Below are 18,608 nucleotides of genomic sequence, written 5' to 3'. Positions count from 1 at the left end.
TATTCAAGGTTAAGTGGCCCTCTCAAGTTCCACAACAGAAGGATACCCCACCAGGGACAAGGCAATCAAACCCAGCAACCCATTCTGGAAACTACCGGACAACACTCCAGTCAAATGGCAGTTTAACCCTAGCATTACCTCCCTTTATGATTACGACTTTAAGAAACCTGCATTGTACACACTAGGGCTACTCAGCCTTGACAAGGGTCCGGTCCCAATTCCATAAACTCAGAGGACCTAAGGAAGAGGCTCTGCGAAATACTTTTTTTTGTCATCAACTCTGGCAGAATCATTCAATTTCACAAGAATGTTCAGAATATCCTCCTCTCCAGAAAATCCCCATTAGATTTCAAAACTGCTTATGTGCATTCCTCATGCTTTACATTACATTTACAGAACAAAACTCAACATGCTCTTATAGTCAAGTCAAGTGACTTTTATTTATATATTTATATAACGATAACAATATCGCCTCCACAAATTGAAATCCATTAGAAAAGCCAACTTAGCTGAAAAGGTATACCACAGTAGTACTCTCTGTAAATTAGACTGACGCATCATGATCTGATACCGAGGTTTAAACAACTCGGGCAGTGAATCTGTTCAGAGAAAAAAATATATGCACTGGGTTCCCCAAAAGAGGCAAATTAAAACGAAATCAGAGTAGGGGAAGGGTTTGGAGGGTGAGGCATCCGGAGGGCGTAAGGGATGGGGACTGGGCTTGGTGGTGGTGGTGGGGGGGGGGGGGTAAGGGATGGGGACTGGGCTTGGTGGTGGTGGGGGAGGGGGGGTTAAGGGATGGGGACTGGGCTTGGTGGTGGTGGTGGTGGTGGGGGGGGGGGGGGTTAAGGGATGGGGACTGGGCTTGGAGGTTGGAGCTGCAGCTGGCTCCCATCTGACAGCTTACATTAGTGAATAATCTATACAGGAAACTCCAGCCAATCCCAGTGGAGACTGTGAAAATGCTAAGTCAAGTCGAGGAAACACCTGCAAATGTAATCTTCAGCAAGTGGGCAGCCGGGAGCCGAAGACTTCTTGCTGGAGGGGGTGGGGACAGCAGGGCTGGAGGCCTGGCCTTTGGGGAGAGGAGCGAGGAGCTTTAAGTGCATTACCAGAGTTCTGTGAATGAGCACTGCCTACACAGAACAAGAAACCTCTCCACCGGGAGGCCCACGGATCTCGATCTCTCTCTCTCTCTCTCTCTCTCTCTCTCTCTCTCTCTCATAAGTGGCACAGGGCAGAGAAGAGCTTTCCTGACAAGGATAACCTCATTCCCAACCTTGTCCATCACAACACCAACGTTTTCCTTGACTTAATATATTGCTGATTTGATCTGATTTGTACAATGTCCCTACAAAAACGTGCAGTGACTTTTTAACTGCTGTCAGTGCAAAGGGGGAGGAGGGAGGGAGTGCAGAGTCCACACACAGAGAGATGGATGAGGCTGTACTCAGGGTTCCCACATGGAGCAGTGGGAGCTGCAGTGGGAGACACACCGAGATGGTTCCACTCACCCCTGCCAGGCACTTCTCCAGCGTGTCCAGGATGATGAGCTGAGAGAGGTAAAGGTTCTTCTCCGCCGTTTCTCCAAAGATCCGCTGCAGAGAGGAGGAAAGCGTTACATCAGTGTTAGGGGAGTTTGATATGGCCCGAAGGAGCATTACACAGACAAATCCCCCAGAGAACAAACTCATGTGTTACGAGAGGACCCTCACTGCACTCATGCAGTTGAGCTCATGCAAGGTTTAATGGTTTGGTTCCCGCTGTGCAGACCATTGCTTGAGAACGTCCTACACTTTGTCCTTCTACAACATTTGGGGGCAGTCGTGGCCCACTGGTTAGCACTCTGGACTTGTAACCGGAGGGTTGCCGGTTCGAGCCCCGACCAGTGGGCCGCGGCTGAAGTCACTGCTCCCCGAGCGCCGCCGTTGTAGCAGGCAGCTCACTGCGCCGGGATTAGTGTGTGCTTCACCTCACTGTGTGTTCACTGTGTGCTGTTTGTATTTCACTAATTCACCGATTGGGTTAAATGCAGAGACCAAATTTCCCTCAAGTATATATACTTATACTTAACATACCATCTCTTCTCAGCACCCCTGAAATATTACCCAAATTCAGGAGGCTTCACTGATCAGCCTAGAGTGGGATACTAGCTACATCAGTCATGAGTAATCTTCATAATTTGTATGGACCATGTTTGGATCACCAAAAAGAATAGCTTGCAAGAGTAAAAAATCATGGCTCTGTGGCCGAGACCGAGAGGTACTTTACATACTTCATCATTATCATCGATTTCAGTAGAACAAGAGAGGTGTGCTACATAACGTAGGCGGTCTTCATTGTTTGCACTGAGAGGGAAGGAGGGAAGATGGGACTCCAAAGCCATGTCCAGTGGGGCTAAATGTCCAGTGGGGCTAAATGTTAACCTCTATTCTAGATCTCTACTCAGACAACTCTGCATTACCATAGAGAAAGAAACATATACTAGAACAGAAAAACAATATTCATTGGAAGACACCTCACCACAAAACCAAACCAATGATAAAAATGTATAATAGAGGGACACTTTGTGAAGATCAAAGAGACCACACTTGTCATGTCATAAACCTGTTTCCAGGGAGCACCTTTCCCACACTCTTCAAGGAACACAGAGAAGTAGCACACCCAGGGTAACGTCACTTCTGTTAACATTCAAACGAAAACAGAGAGCTAGCTCACTACTCCCTCCCCCTCCCTACCATGGAATTGAAACTATCTTAAACACGCATTTTGTCAGTGATTGGCTGGAACAGTTTGTTCTGTTTTTATGGTCCAGGCTGGACCAGGTTGTTTTTGTTGCTATCTTTGGAGCCTGGGCTATCCACAGAGACCGCATTTTTTTGCAATGTATTCAGGGCGCAGGCAGCTAGCGGATAGTGAGGTGATGTTTGCTGTATGTGACAAAAAATGTTTTCGCTTAGAAACTGTGTGACATCACTTAGAGCACCTTTAATAAATGAAAAATTGGGGAAACTTTATAGCAGATAACCAAGAGATTATTTGTTATGATTAAAAATATAGCAGAAACATAAAGCCAATAAACACCTATTACACCAAAAAACAAACCAGCTATAACAACTTCCACACTTAATCCACACTTACCATATTGTTCACATTTTTTAATATGTTAGTTAGGCCACTGATGACAAGGGTGAACTTGTACTTGGAGATGTTGATAAGGCATTCCTTGTTGTGCTCTGTGTTGACTTTGGAATGGGTGCTCTGTTGTCCTGTTTTGATCGGAAGCTGTAAAATGGGACAAAATACAAAATTAGACTAGATTAGATTACCTACTTCCCAGGGGTGCGTTTCCCAAAACCACTTTGTTGTTGCAATGCAATTTCCCATTGTCAACCAACTAAGTTGCTAACACAGTTAGCAACTATGGTTTTGGGAAAAGCACCCCAGATTACCAATCACAAAATGCAAAAGTAAATAAAACATTTACTGGATTACTTGCACACAGTACACTGGGAACAGTGCACATTAGAATACATTTCAGAAATGGCTCATTAAAGCCCAGTTTTAAGCCTTTCAACTATTCAAGCCTATTCAACTGCGGCTCCTACTATTTGGCCCGTGTTCATGTCTGCGCCCCATCCTGCACTAGCCCAGTATGAGGTGCAATAGCATTTGCCCCACCTGGCCAATGAAGATGATAGCCAAGCGGCTTTAAGTAGCCAGAGGTTTCTAAATTGTGAAATCAGTTAAAGGAGGAAGGACCTTCAGTAGACCTCAGTGCCTGTGGATAGTCAAAGGAATAGATCCACAAACCTGCAACATCATACAACCAAAAGGTGCAAATCTCCCACCCCCCACACACACACCAAGTAAACCCTTGGCAAATATTCCACAGAGAAGTTCACAAACTGTACATTTTTTGATGGCACTCGTCTCTAAATTTGTGGCCGTTAGTAGTCGCAGAATTCAAAAGTGAATTCAATCAAGCAGCGTGGAAGAGGCCAAAGTGGAGCAGTGATGCGATGCGCAGTGCAGGGCAGTAACGTTAGTGTGCAGGAAAGCCAAAGCACCACCACATAACAAAGTTTGTCAGTTCTGTAGTAGCACTTGAGTGACCTTTTAAAGTATTCACACTGCCAAAAAACAGATGGTAGATTTAAGAGTGTTTGGCCACAGTCTAGAGGCATGAAACTAGGGAAGAGGACGCTACGGTGTCAGCCTGAATGATTCTCAAGAAGGAGCCCACTCACACTTACAGACCCGGCCCTCATGTGGCACAGCACTCTCTCCTTCCCCTTCTCCACACATTTCGTTATTTTTATTTAATTTATGTCAGTCTGTCCAACACGCTCATTCAATTTCCTCCATCTTCCCCTCCATTCTGTTCCCTCCATTTCTCAGCTTCCATCCACACCTTTCACGGTTTACACCATTTCTCCTCCTTCTTACATTCCCCATCACAAGGCTTCACTCTTCGTGCTGGGTCTGGAGGTGTGCGTGTGCTGACAGCCCGTTGGCAGAGCCAAAACTCCAGCCTGGGTCTGGGTGAGAGTGAGCCCTGGGGCCAGGGCAGTACTACTGAGCCACAGGCCTGAAGGAGGATCTCTTAGGGGCCCCCCACCACACATCCAGACTCTTTGGTCTTCCCTGGCCTCAGCTTCACTCATCCACAGGGCTTAGAGCATGAAGTCATCAGAAACTTTCAAAGTCAACATATATAATTATTTTTTTTCTCTCAAATCTTAAATGGCCTGGCCACACCTGAATGCAGGCACAGTGCCGGAGAACTTGGCCGCCCTTCTCTTTGCCCCTCTGCCTGACACAGTCTCTGCCTCCCCATTAACCCTTTGCATGTGTCTGGCACTCTCTCTCCTACTCCTGAGCCACTGGCAACTCACTTCCCCCTCCATCCCAGGAGCAGTGACTTCATCCCTACCTCTACTCTACTCTACGTCACTGTTTAACCACCCCATGCCTCCCCTCCCCTCTCCTCTCCTCTCCTCTCCTCTCCTCTCCTCTCCTCCTCCCTTCTTGCCTCCCAGGCCTGGGGGAAAAGCGCGTGCCTGGAAATGAAAGTCTCAAGACTGGAGAGTCAGGCATCTGAGCCCAGAGCATCCTCAACCACACACTCAACACACACACACACACACACACACACACGTCACCGTGTATAGCAGCACACGCACACACACAGACAGACACAAACACACACACACACACACACACACACAGAGCAGTTGACATCCATTTCAATGCAGGATGGCCGAGGAGACAGTGAGCACTTTGTTTCACAGGCACAGTTAAAAATTCCTCAAAGGTCACACACCAATCTCTTCCCTGATGTGCACTTTGGCAGGGCTGCCTGATACAGTGCACACAACCACTAGATATTACATGAGTTCATAGTGTGTGTGTGTGCGTGTGTGTGTGTGTGTGTGTGTGTGTGTGTGTGTGTGTCAATTTTTATGAATGTGTTGTGTGCAGCTCTGTAGAAGTGAATGCAAGCCATCAAAAGCAATTAAAATGACATGTTGTTGTTCCATCTTCATTCCATATCAGATTCCCAAGGACTGTACATGACAGACAATTATCACTAAAGTCATGGCAATAAACCCTTATACACACACACTTATAATATACACACATAGGATCACACATTGCTTTTATCCACATGGCCAATCGGGTATGATCACTGTTAACAACACAATTATGCCTCATCAGATCCTTTAAACACAGAACTCTGTGGAGCTTTTTGCATGATTTAACCTCAACTCACAGGAATCAGCTTTCCAGAGAAATTGACTGATTATGGTGAAAAGTGATCCCTGATCAATGTATGTATGCAGTTTATCATAAGCAGCATGGCAAAGCACCAGATATACCCTGAAGAGAGGTCATCCCTCCAGACAGAGGAAGGACAGAGCTGCAGGCTAGGTGGATTGAGTTTCCATGATGATGCACTGCTCAAAGGTCATTTTCTCTCAAGGTGCTCCTCTCCATACACCAATACTGAGAGGGCTAGGTTCTCTCACACACACACACACACACACACACAACAGCCAAAACAGCAAGTGTATCAAGTACAATGCTTCAGACTCCCTAAAAGTATGCTCATATTTTAACAACATAAACACAAGCATCAAACTACAGTACCAAAAAACAATTCAAACAAGTAATATTCTATCAAGAATTACAGCTATACTATACAATGAAAAAAGGGTAGCCAAGTAGGGATTCTGGAAATAGTATATACACATTACACAAGGGTTAGCGGAATTAGCTAGTTGTCAGGCTTAAGCAGTTTCAGACTGGCTTAGCATTAAGGAGGTGACTTAATTCGTATTATTCCTTCATCAAACTACAATGAGTCTTTCTCAGCAGCTAAGCTGTGAAACATTCAAACTTTATGGCCACTGAAACCAGAGGCCTTGTAATGCCCAACCTGTAATGAACATGTTACTTGACAAAGAAAAACAACACTCAAGTATTCTGCAGCCAGGGCACAAGCAGTGTAGTGTCCGTTGTGTCGTCTGGCTCAGGCTACAGTTCCCCACTTCAACTGGCACTGGGACTATGACTTTGGACAAGTTATGTCCAAAAGAAGAAACAGAAAATGTATAACAGGTTAAATGGTTTAAAGATAGGACTAATGAGTTACGTAGCAAGTCATTTACCTAAGCAAGCGGTGACTGATCCAGCTGCTGCTATACTGGCACTAGCAGATGAGAGCGCTAAGATTCTGCATTGGTTGAATAGAAAGAAGCTACATTGTTTTCAAATGCTCCTCATTGCTAGGCGAAGGCGATAACAACTTAACAACACATAATATATCATAGGTGAGGTGGTGTTGTAGTGGAACACCAGTAGGTTGTAAGTTCAATCCCAGGAAGTACCACTACTGTGTCCCTGAGCAATGCACTTAACCCTGAGTCACTAAGGGGGACTGTCCCTGTGGTTAGTTCACTGTACAATGTCATGTAATGAGTCGATGGACGACAAAAACAAGGTCTAAAAGAAAGGCTGTTTTTTCCACACAAGATGGAAACTGATGAATTGAGTTACAAGGAGTTAAACAGAGCAACAGTCAGGTGAGGAGAGTGAGTAGCATGCCGAGGAGCGTCTGTTACTCCCTTCACAGCCGAGGAGCGTCTGTTACTCCCTTCACACTTGAACTGAACCCCAGATATTGTCCAGATATTAACCAGGTCGGGATATATGTGTGGGCATCAAACTTCCCACATCTTCCTACACTGTCCACACATTACCTGGGTGAACTTAAATGTAAACAGGGGCAAGACATATGGAATGACACATTGATTCATCACATCTAGTGAGGGCAGAACCAAAGCAACAAAATCACAGAACTCAAGAATACTGCTGCGATAATGGAGAACACCAACTGGTGAGACAGTGAGGTCAGGGAGGTTCTAATCTGTACTTAAGGGCAGAGGCAGAAATAATCAGGCAAATTACAAGCATAGCCCATTACAAGCACAGAGACTATTGCTTATTGTTTTAAACTTCACTGTTTATCAGTTAATGGGAATACTTGACTATGGTATATAGGGAAAGACTTTTTGGGTTATGTCTTGTCTCATTGCTAACTCCATCACATAACCCTTTCAAGTCCCTGCCCTGAGCTATGCGTGTGAAAGGGCAGCTCAAGACATTCTCCAGACCTTGTTCTCCGGACATTACCTTGGAGTTCATGCCTGGGGGCTGTGTAGGAGAAGGTAGCTCACCCAGAAGAACCACTGAATCTGTGATTAAGATTAGTGAGAGAGAGGGGGAATTGCTTAAGCAGTGCATTTCTGGTACAAAGCAAATGCATTCGCGATCAAGAAAAACAAGTCTCTTCTTTATTTGTCAGCACCAGCCGACCAGAAGCCATAGGTTAGAAAAATGACTTCCCAGGTAAATGTTTATTCTTATTTTTAAACTCTTTCAGACACTAGAAGAAAGTGTTTGGCCATGCCAGGCTACAAGACGTGTGGCAGTACAACAACCCCAGTTAACCGCAAGGCTGAGTTGTTGACTACAATCTAAACAACCCCGGATCGACGTACCTGTTCTTTCTTTGATGCAAGTTGATGCAGTGTTCACTTCAGCACTACATTCATGTAAATGCTGATGTCTTAGCTTGAATGGAACCTGCACAGGATCATTGGACCTAGGCACATGGGCCTGAAAACTGGTTGGACTTAACCCATAGTCTGAAATATTCAACATTTCTCAATTTTATCAAAGGGCTGTTGCCAAAACCTTTTCAGAGGTTACAAGAGTTACTACAATGACAGCACACACGCCTGTACCACCAGAATGTCAAGAACACAGGGGTCTTTTCAGGCCCACCAAAACGGGGAAATGTGTTATATGCACAACTGCCTCGACCTTAGATCCAAACGCATCTTCCCAATATAGGCTACATCCTTATGGAGGCGCGATGACAAGCCATGTCATCAGACAGTTTCCAGATTCCCGTGAACTGTACTCAAAGCATGTGTTTACCTACAGCACCTAACGTTAAAGTTTGCAACACTATGATAATTCCAAAGACCCACAAAGTTTTCAAAGACGGAAGACGCCATAATCATTATTGTGGCTGTGCACGAGCATGCCAAACATTCAGACTATTTCTCTACCATACACCTCGCAGGCCATGGCCTTGCCTGAATGTATGTGTCCCTGCAGATGCAAACTGCAAAACCGTTGTCTACACCCACCTTAGCCAGCACCCATGGCTGGCTTTATGAATGAATCAGAGGCAAGAGTGCATGCTGAGCATTTGCCATCGAAAGATCACAACTATAACAGGTTACATTCCAATACAATCTGTCAGAAAGACAATTTTTCCAGACTTACTAATGTCCCATCCTTACGTATACAGTAACAGAAACTATCAGCGGACCAATGATTGCAGCATCTAATAACAATCATATTAGAGATCTATCTATTGCATTCTTAACTTCAAGTGCAGATTTTAAGTTTGTTTTGTTGTCGAAGGATGCGTCTCAACTGACTGGAGTAACCGTTTCATAAATCGGAGTGCTTAGTTTTAAAAGGTGGCTTAGCAAACATCAGGACAGGAGCTAAAAGCTAGCTATGGCTAGCAGTATGATTTCCACAATTTCTTCATGTCAACAGAGAGCTAGCATGCTAGTGCATACCCAGGCGGTCCATAATTTCTTTGTTTATATTTTGTCAGCTTGCTTCAGCGATCTATCAAATATGATTAGCTGCAAACTACCTTGCTAGATATTGATGTTATTATTCAAGCAGTCTGCACATTGTGTCTTGGGTCATTTGACTCCGAATGTTGCAACAAACAGAACAACTGGGTAACAATGCTGGCCGTGTACGTGTTTTAGCCATACTTACACAGAACTAGGTATGATAGCTAGCTAGCGTTTTATCTACTCTTCACCGTCGCCCATCTTTGAAAAATCAGGTAAACATTGCTTAAGATGCTCGTGCAAGTTTGTGGCATAGGAAACACCTCCCCCCCGCTACAAAACAAACGATTGACAAATGCATTGATACCAGTGCAACCTCTTTCCAAGCGCAGAACCCTATCTTACCTGCTCATCAAATTTATTTATAATGGCCTGGACCCATTCCACGGGCTTGTGTGCCGCCATGGCAGGGCGAATCGGTCGTGCTGATCCCAAGTAAAATGTGTCTGTTCTTGATAATATTCAACGTAAAAATCCAATACCAGCTAGCGAAGGACGGCAGTGGGGGTTGGTTATTTTTTCACTTCAAGCATATTCTGCCATGCCGCCATGACACACCACCGGAAGTTTCATTCCTCGGATCCAGTGAAACCGATGGGATGGAACCATAGGATGGAACTGAGTTAACTTGGTGAGGGATGGTGAACGCGCTTGCGTAAGGAACACTCCTGTTTGTAGTTGACAGGAGTCATGCGCTTGTTCTGCACCTTATGACAGTGCATGGTTCATTGAATATTTTGGCACCCTAAATGATTTTATAATTAGAGATTAAGTTTGTCAAATATGGTTTGGTTCAGCTGTTATTTGGGATAATTACCTACATTATCAATACCATAGGCAGGCCATCAGGCAAAACGAATTGCCTGATGTTTACCTCTCTGTAACACTCTATATCATTCATACACTCTCACATTACGTTTCATTGATTCTATCAAATTCATTGAAAAAATCCTTTCAAACCATTTCCATTGACAGAAAATGTCATAATGCACAGCCCAACCAGCATTTGTAGAGGGAATGAACAGGCAGAGAATAGCCTAAATGCACAGACATTAGGCCTAAAAGAGAATACCACTGCAGACGATAGCACTGACCAATAATATATATGTGGATTATATTGAATGGTGATGTCCGGGAAGCCCAACAACCACCAGATGGACCGATATTGTCAATGAAACGTTGACATGAACAAAAATCTAAAAGTTTGAAAATGTCAAGCTCTACTGGTAAAACATAGGTACTGCAGTGAATGCGAAACCCGTAGAACAGGTTGTCAGTTAACAGTTTTTTGCCATTTCAAACACAAAAACAGGTATTATGGCACAGTATTGAGAGAGCTCACTAGGCTATAATTGAGTAGGTATCCGTGAAGGTATTGCAATATGGTTACCACAAAGGAGAGCAAGTGCGAGAATAATAGGCTAATAGCCTAGGCCTACAATATAAAAATACAAATTGGCAATCATTTTACAAACAACAAAAAAGTGCAATCACGCATGAAGGCTGATATCCAGTACCAGTCGAAAGACAGGTAGGCCTATTATTACCATGCCCATACATCAATTTCACCTTGCCTGTAGGCATATGGCCCTGACTCCAAAAGAGTTCCTCAGCCCCGTCAATAGAGCATGCAGCAGTCTTGCTATACTCCTCTGTTTAATAAAAAGTGGCAGTCATTGTGCATGATGGACAGCCGTTTGTCCTCTTCACCAATGACATAAGGGACCAGTTCTGCCAGTCAGAGAGCTAGGTCTCCTCGCCAGCCTGTCCAGCTGCAGTGTCCCTCTTATTAATGTCCCCCCAAATCACTGCATATAAAAGAGATTGCTGATCACAGACTGTAAAGAACCCGCAGAGATAGTGTTATCTAGAAATGGGGCCCCTTCCTGCCCAATCCTGTAAAGTGCATGAGTATAAAGCAGTTCAGTTTATTGTCCAGAGGTAAACCGATCCTGACCACCGCTATATTCACCCCTCAATGGAAACTGGTGGCAAAGTGGGCCTGAGCCTCTAGAAATTCACTACCCTATCCATGGTCTTGGAGGTGTTCAGGTCAGGGGCGTAGATTTGCGTGGGGACCGAAGGACGTGTCCACACCAATGTCAAATTACGACTGAAATGTCCCCACCAATATTCAGGTTGAAATGGGGAAAAAAGCGCTCACATGCGCTACACAAAGAGTTCATTTTTCACTTCAGTGCTGCGGATCATCTCGTACAGATCTTGTAATGTGCAGTAGCCTATAAGGGTAAATCGCGCTGATTTGAAGTTACCTAATAACTACCAGTGAGCTGCAGCATGCAGCGCTTCAGCTTTACTTCACTACAAGCATGAAGTGCGTCCAAAATTCACCCATTCTTCTCTGTTGAAGAAAAATAACTTCAAATAACACATGACAAACCATATATCAGAATAAACAGCAGACCTTACCGAACACAAAGGTCTAATGCATTCCCGTGTATAGTTAGCTGTTTCAGAGTAATCCGGTTTTGAAATAAATTATAGCAAAATTCAACATGGTCTTTCTGCTGCATTTCTTAAAACTGAGCTGTGCTTACATCGCCTAGATATCTGTAAATATTAGAATCAGAGAATATACAGGCAGCTCACAGTTAAGAGTTTGTCAATGCCTTAATGATTTCTTTTCACAAAATGCTAAGCACGCATGTATTTAAGTTTCTTAAAACTGAGCTGTGCTTAAATGGGCATGATTTCATAACAGACCAAATAGAAAATAAATGTTAAATATAGCTGCAAGCAGCAATGAGGGAGCCAAGCAGATAGGCCGGAGTAACCATGACAACGAAATGCTGTTAGGTCAATGCTGCAATCAGACGTATGGCCATAAGCTGTCAAAGCAAGTTTCACGTCTAGCACGTCAAAAGTTACAAGGCAAAATGCATTTTTGCTAATTGCAGTGACCCTAGAGGTCAAAGGTCACAAAATTTCTTCGGCATTCACCTGATGGGGTCATGAGTCCATGTACCAAGTTTGGTTTTGATACATGCAACGATTGCTGAGATATGAGCTCATTTCCTGTTTGGCGGCTTCGCCACAAATTTCGATTGGATGTGACGGGCGAACGCTTCTATCATTTGTTACAGAAATAAATGAAGTGACAAGGCATGGTCTGAAGATGGTCTGTGCCAATTTTGGTGAAGATCAGATGAAATTTGTGACCTGTGCGAAATTGTTGGTGTTTTTGATCAAATCAAATATGGCGGCCGAATAAATTATATTGATGTGACAAGTTGCCCTCAGTTGACCTAAGGACCTTTCACAGTATTACCAGACACCACTAGTATAATTTAATTCTAAGCACAGCAGCAACTACAGGCCAAAAGGCATGTTTGTGAATTACAGCGCCCCCTAGAGGTCAAAGGTCACCAAATTTCTTGATGGTCCTCCTGATGGGGTCATGAGTCAATGTACCAAGATTGGTTTTGATACATGCAAGGGTTGCTGAGATATGAGCTCACTTCCTGTTTGGCGGCTTCGCCGCAAATTTTGATTGGCTTTTACGGGCGAACGGTAATACTTCTGAAGACAAAAAGTGATAACTTTTGTGAGGCTTGGTCTGAAGATGATCTGTGTCAAATTCGGTGGGAATCAGAGAAAGTATGTGACCCCTGATACATTTTAAGTGTTTTTGATGAAATCCAAAATGGCGGAAAATCCATCATGGCGGAAAAGGATGTCATAGGGTAGGGTTGAACTCGGCTTGGTCCAAGGATTCCAACAATACCTGACTTTTGAAAATCGGACCAACAGGTCAAAAGTTACGTGCATGAACGCACGTCCAACTTTGGCCTGTTGGTGGCACTAGAGGGTTCGAGTTGCCGACATGAAACTTGGTGACATGAATCATGGGACCGTCCCCAATCAGTGTGCCAAATTTCCCAACTTTTTACCATACGGTTCTATGGGCTGCCATAGACTCCCATTGCATATAATAATAATAATTGGAAAACGTAGAAACACAATGAGCCTACATATCTGTAGCCTACATATTAAAATCAGATTATGTAGGCTACACAGTGTAGTTAGATCAAGTTGGACAGTAGCACATTTTAATCATGGATAGTAGTTGGACAGTATCACATTTTAATCATTTTATATATCTATAGTGGCTGGTGAAAGAGTTGAGTGTTTTTTTTTTTCGGGGGGGGGGGGGTTAGTGGGTAGTGTCCCCACCAAAGCTCAGACCAAATCTACGCCCTTGGTTCAGGTGCAAATGGTTTAACACAAGGGTCTTCAACCTTTTTTTCTTTCAAGAGCTACTTTGACAAAATGATCATGGCTGAGATCTACCAGTGTTTTATAGTAGCATCATGTATTATTCACATAACTGATCTCCACCCAAAACAGCTGAATAAACTTATTATGTGTTTTAGGGCTCCTTTCAACCACTCCACCTCCTCTGCAGACTGTAAATTGGACAAGTTTACCAAGAGAGATTTATAACAAGATCATTTTTGATGGCAGCCGTGGCCCACTGGTTAGCACTCTGGACTTGTAACCAGAGAGTTGCCGGTTCGAGCCCTGACCAGTGGGCCGCGGCTGAAGTGCCCTTGAGCAAGGCACCTAACCCCTCACTGCTCCCTGAGCGCTGCCGTTGAAGCAGGCAGCTCACTGCGCTCGGATTAGTGTGTGCTTCACCTCACTGTGTGTTCACTGTGTGCTGTTTGTGTTTCACTAATTCACCGATTGGGTTAAATGCAGAGACCAAATTTCCCTCACGGGATCAAAAAAGTATATATACTTATACTAGGGAGCTACAGGTAAGTTAAAATCACTGGTTTAACAGCATTTCATCAAGTCCTTCACCACGCACCTGCTCCACCCTTAACACACCCCACAAATACTGAGAGAGGAGCAGTCCCTCAGCCTGACAAACTGGGTCTCTCCGTGAGGTATATGTCTGCCATACAAATTTCATATTTTAAAACTTTAGATCTTACAGCTTTACCGCAGTCATGCCACATAAAAGAAAAACAAAAGGGAAATGTGACAACCTGATGTCATGGAGGATTTCATTATTAACTATTTTAATTATGATTGGCAATCGCTCGTTTGCATTATTTATTTTTAATTAATTAAGATTATTTTGTAAATTTGCTTTCACTTTGACATTAAAGAGGAGATTTTTGTAAATGATTGTAAAAAAGGCCAAATTAAATTGACCAAGAGTCCATTTATTAAAGCAATAAAAGGGGAAATATCCAATGGGGTGAATACTTTTTATAGGCACTGTAATTGGGTATCAACTGCATAGCTGTGGAAGTTTACATTATATTGACTTATGAAGTTTAGACAGCTTGGGCCACACCGAAGGGCAAATCATGTTTTACAGACAGTAAAACATAAAGTTTTACTAGTCTAACATAAAAATCTCTGCTAGTAATGCAGGTTTGAAACCAGTTATCAGAGAGACCAACCCACTTTGCAAGGCGGTGAATTAAAATGTTATGATCAATGATGTTGAATGCTGCACTCAAATCTAGAAGAATAAGGATTGAGACTTTGTTTAAGTCAGTAGCAAGTCTGAGAGTTTTTTACTAGAGACATTCAAAATGTAATGATAGCTGAGCTCAGGGGTGGACAGTAACTACATACATTTACTTGATTACTGTACTTAAGTATGATTTTTGAGTATCTGTACTTTATTAATATTTTTGGAAACGTGACTTTTACTCCACTACATTTGAAAGGAAAATACTGTACTTTTGACTCCACTACATTTAACCACATTTGATTCTTTGAATGCAATAATAGACCATCTTATAGCTATTTTTTTCAGTAGTCCAATTTGGCTGAATAGTGACAACAGATTCTTCATCAGAACATCCTCCATGTAGCCTGAGAGAACCCCAACAAACGAGTTAGCAATTGAGATTTGAGAAGTGGAAATTTGAATGAAATTAAACAAACACCTGACATTCACCACATAGTTGGCTCTTTACCCTATATCAGGGGCGGACTGGCCATCTGCTTTCCCGGTGGGCTGACGCACCTTTGGCCCGATAGAATATACAATTGAATTAGATTGGCCAACGATCGGCCCAAAGCAAGGACAGTCAGTGGCCCATTGGTTCATTTTCATACTGACACTGGATTGATCCAATAACAGCTCTTGTCAGGCCCCACTCCTCCCATTTTGGCTCAGAGCCAAGATTCTGTGAGCGCATCAAAATTGTTACTCGAAGTAGCCTAGGCTAAACATTGAAATTGCGGCGGGTAGAGGCCGGTGATGCAAAAAATAACATCAATGTAGAAGCTTGAACAGTCAGTAAGAGGTTGAACTTGAAGGAGGAGATGTAGATGGACAGTTGGAAATTAATAAATGGGCATTGAAAAAACAAGGTAGGGCTAACCACAACCACTCAAGCAATAATACAAATATATTTCCAGGCAGCATTGGTGTTTATAAGGATAATCATTAGCTTTTACTCGTTACTGGCTGCTTGAGTGGTTGTGGTTAGCTACCTTATTTTTTAATGCCCATTTATTATTAATTTCCAATTCTAAAAAAAGTCAACAATTCTAGAATGCTATTTGGCTGCTCTGAAAGCTTTGGACAGTGAATTAATTTCAATGTAGGCATTTATTATACTGTAACAAATCAGATATTTGTGGAAATGCTTTCGCAACAGAGTTTTATTGATACAAAAATGAAGACATCAATGCCGGGCTGTCCCCGGCCCTTGTGCCCCAGTACTGAACATCAGCTTCAGGCTGTGCTGACAACACACACTAGTTGAACCTGGTTCTTTGCACTCAAATAACCGTGAACCCGGACACAACTGGCATGAAGTAGGAACGGTGCCAACTTTGCATGATTTTAACACTAACATTTATGCACGCGTTACACAGCATTATGGGAGTTCACAACTCCATGACTGTGCCTATGCTGGTACGCTACAATACAGTAGGTCATGGAAATTCAGTGAATTATAGTAGTGGTTGCTAGGTTGACAATATAGTAGTGGTTGCTAGGTTGTTGCTAGGGTTATTAAGATGGTTGCTAGGGTGTTGCTAGGGTACATATGGTGGTTGCTATGCAAAACAAAGTGGTTGCTATGCTGGTTGCTAGGGTAATCATGTTGGTTGCTATGGTGGTTGTTATGTTGACATTATAGTGGTGGTTGCTAGGTTGTTGCTAGGGTAATTAAGATGGTTGCTAGGGTGCTGCTAGGGTAGTTGTTGTGGTTGCTATAGTAACTCAAGTGGTTGCTAATCTGGTTGCCAGGGTAATCATGTTGATTGCTATGTTGGTTGCTAGGTTGTCATCATGGAAGTGGTTGATAGGCTGTTGCTAGGTTAGTTGTGGTGGTTGCTAGGCTGTTGCTAGATTAGTTGTGGTGGTTGCTATGCTGGTTGCTAGGTTTATCTCATTGGTTGCTATATTGGTTGCTAGGTTGTAACTGTGGAAGTGGTTGCTAGGCTGTTGCTAGGGTATTTGACAAGGTTGCTAGGCTGTTGCCAGGGTAGTTATGGCAGTTGCTATGCTGTTTGCTAGGGTAATCATGTTGGTTGCTATGTTGGTTGCTAGGTCTTAACTGTGAAAGTGGTTACTAGGCGGTTGCTATGGTACTTGAGGTCATTGCTAGGTTGTTGCTAGGGTATCCATGGTGGCTACTATGGTGCTAGTATAATCATGTTGGTTACTATGGGAACTGGCATAGATACTTTAAATTTCAATGGTTGCTATGTTGGTTGTTAGGTAGGTGGTGATTTAATATAGTTGGCTGGAGGCATAGTTGATGATAACTTACAGTTGGAATGACTGAACAGTTAAATAGTTAAATAGTTAAGGCGAGACACGGCAGGTGAAAACATCGTTTTTTCATGCACTGGTCAATTTCGAGATTTTGAGCTAGTATGTTACCTTAGCATGTATTCTATCACACTACTACAACAAAAAAGTGCGATTTACACATTTAGGTGTTTATTTCATTATATTGTGTCTACTCGTGCCTGTATATTTCTCCTAAATTCAGCAAAAGTTAGCATTCTAACCTTGCATGCACTCCCGCGACCGTGGTCCAAAACATAACATGTGTACTACCGTTGGAAAGCTCTGTTTTTCCTGTATCACGCTATGTGATCCATATATGGACACTTCCTTTGTATCAGCAACCAATCGCGAAAGTTCAAAGGCGAGTCTAGGCTGAGAACGGAATCTCATTGGCTGTCTTTCAAGGCTGTTTTCTCAAAATGAGTTTCCGCTCACACTCTGAGCTCAAAAACTCCACTTCAGAAGCACGTACATACACCAAACTTTCTGGATTTATGCCTAACTATATGTCGAAGATTTCTACAGAGGGGTTTGTTGATATATTATTCCTAGCCTGACTTAGATGACATTTTATGCCTAAAAACATGGAAAAAAGCGATTTTTTTAGGGCTAGTGACATAATTTTCTGATTTACAGGATAACAAAAGTAGATATTCATAAATCCCTCTGTAAATGTTTTCCCATCTAATATCTGAACACAATGAAAACATCATTTTGAACTTGGCTGTATCCAATGCTCAGGTTTCGTGCCTTAAACTGTATGCAAATTAGCGCATATTTAATTAGATAATGCCTAATTTGCATATGTAAACATTAAATTACAGCAAACTTGTAATACATTTTTTTCTCATATTAATGTAAGTAATCAACTGGGGAAGTTTCATAGTGATATCTGCTTGTTAAAAATGTTACCCTATTCACCTGTAGTGTCTCGCCTTAAGTAGTTTAAATGGTTAAATTATTTAATAGTGAATTATTGTAGTGAGGACTTTCATTTTGAAACAGTTGTGGGCTGAGACAGTGACTGTTGCTGCAGGTGGCCTGAACACAGGATTCTAATGGTTTAATGGCCCTATTGTGATGTCATAATGGCCAATGTTAAGTTTATGGGGAAAAATAAGCTTGTTTTTTGTTAATATCTCAAAAAGTATAAAGTTTACAAATATGAAAAGTCATAGCAACCTGGTCCATTAGAAGACCTACGTTACAAAGTTTGAACAAAGTTTCTAAGTTAAACGGTTCAAGTGAAATAGCGTACGGAAAAAGTGGTAAGCGGAAGAAGAAGAAGAAGCCTACAGTAGGAAGAACAGTACAGTGCATTTCCATGCAGTGTAATAAGAAGCCTAGGAAGAACAGTACAGTGCATTTCCATGCAGTGTAATAAGAAGCCTAGGAAGAACAGTACAGTGCATTTCCATGCAGTGTAATAAGAAGCCTAGGAAGAACAGTACAGTGCATTTTCATGCATTGTAATTATTGCATCAATTTGAAATGTTGCAAAGTTATGAAAATAGGTCAAATGTTTTTTGTTGGATGTAAGGAACTAAAGGTCATGACATTAAAAAGGAGAAATACAT

At 42.7% G+C, this 18,608-nt stretch overlaps 1 protein-coding gene across 2 annotated transcripts in view; it reads right to left on the bottom strand.

Annotated features, from left to right (window-relative positions):
• nf1a (neurofibromin 1a) overlaps window positions 1-9,813 on the bottom strand; it is an 86,041-nt gene extending 76,228 nt beyond the window's left edge. For both annotated transcript variants that reach the window (XM_042064730.1, XM_042064731.1), the window contains exons 1-3: window positions 9,579-9,813; window positions 3,142-3,285; window positions 1,515-1,598 (exon numbers count right to left, since the gene is read on the bottom strand). In XM_042064730.1, coding sequence (XP_041920664.1) covers window positions 1,515-1,598; window positions 3,142-3,285; window positions 9,579-9,638 — 288 coding nt within the window. In that variant the 5' untranslated portion in view covers window positions 9,639-9,813. The remainder of the gene's footprint in view (window positions 1-1,514; window positions 1,599-3,141; window positions 3,286-9,578) is intronic.
• Between the last annotated feature and the right edge of the window lie 8,795 nt (window positions 9,814-18,608).

The sequence above is a fragment of the Alosa sapidissima genome, chromosome 15 (assembly GCF_018492685.1).
Source record: "Alosa sapidissima isolate fAloSap1 chromosome 15, fAloSap1.pri, whole genome shotgun sequence".
Taxonomy (NCBI): Eukaryota; Metazoa; Chordata; class Actinopteri; order Clupeiformes; family Clupeidae; genus Alosa; species Alosa sapidissima.
The sequence above is the reverse complement of the archived record's forward strand: the minus strand, read 5'-3'. Positions and strand labels throughout refer to the sequence as shown.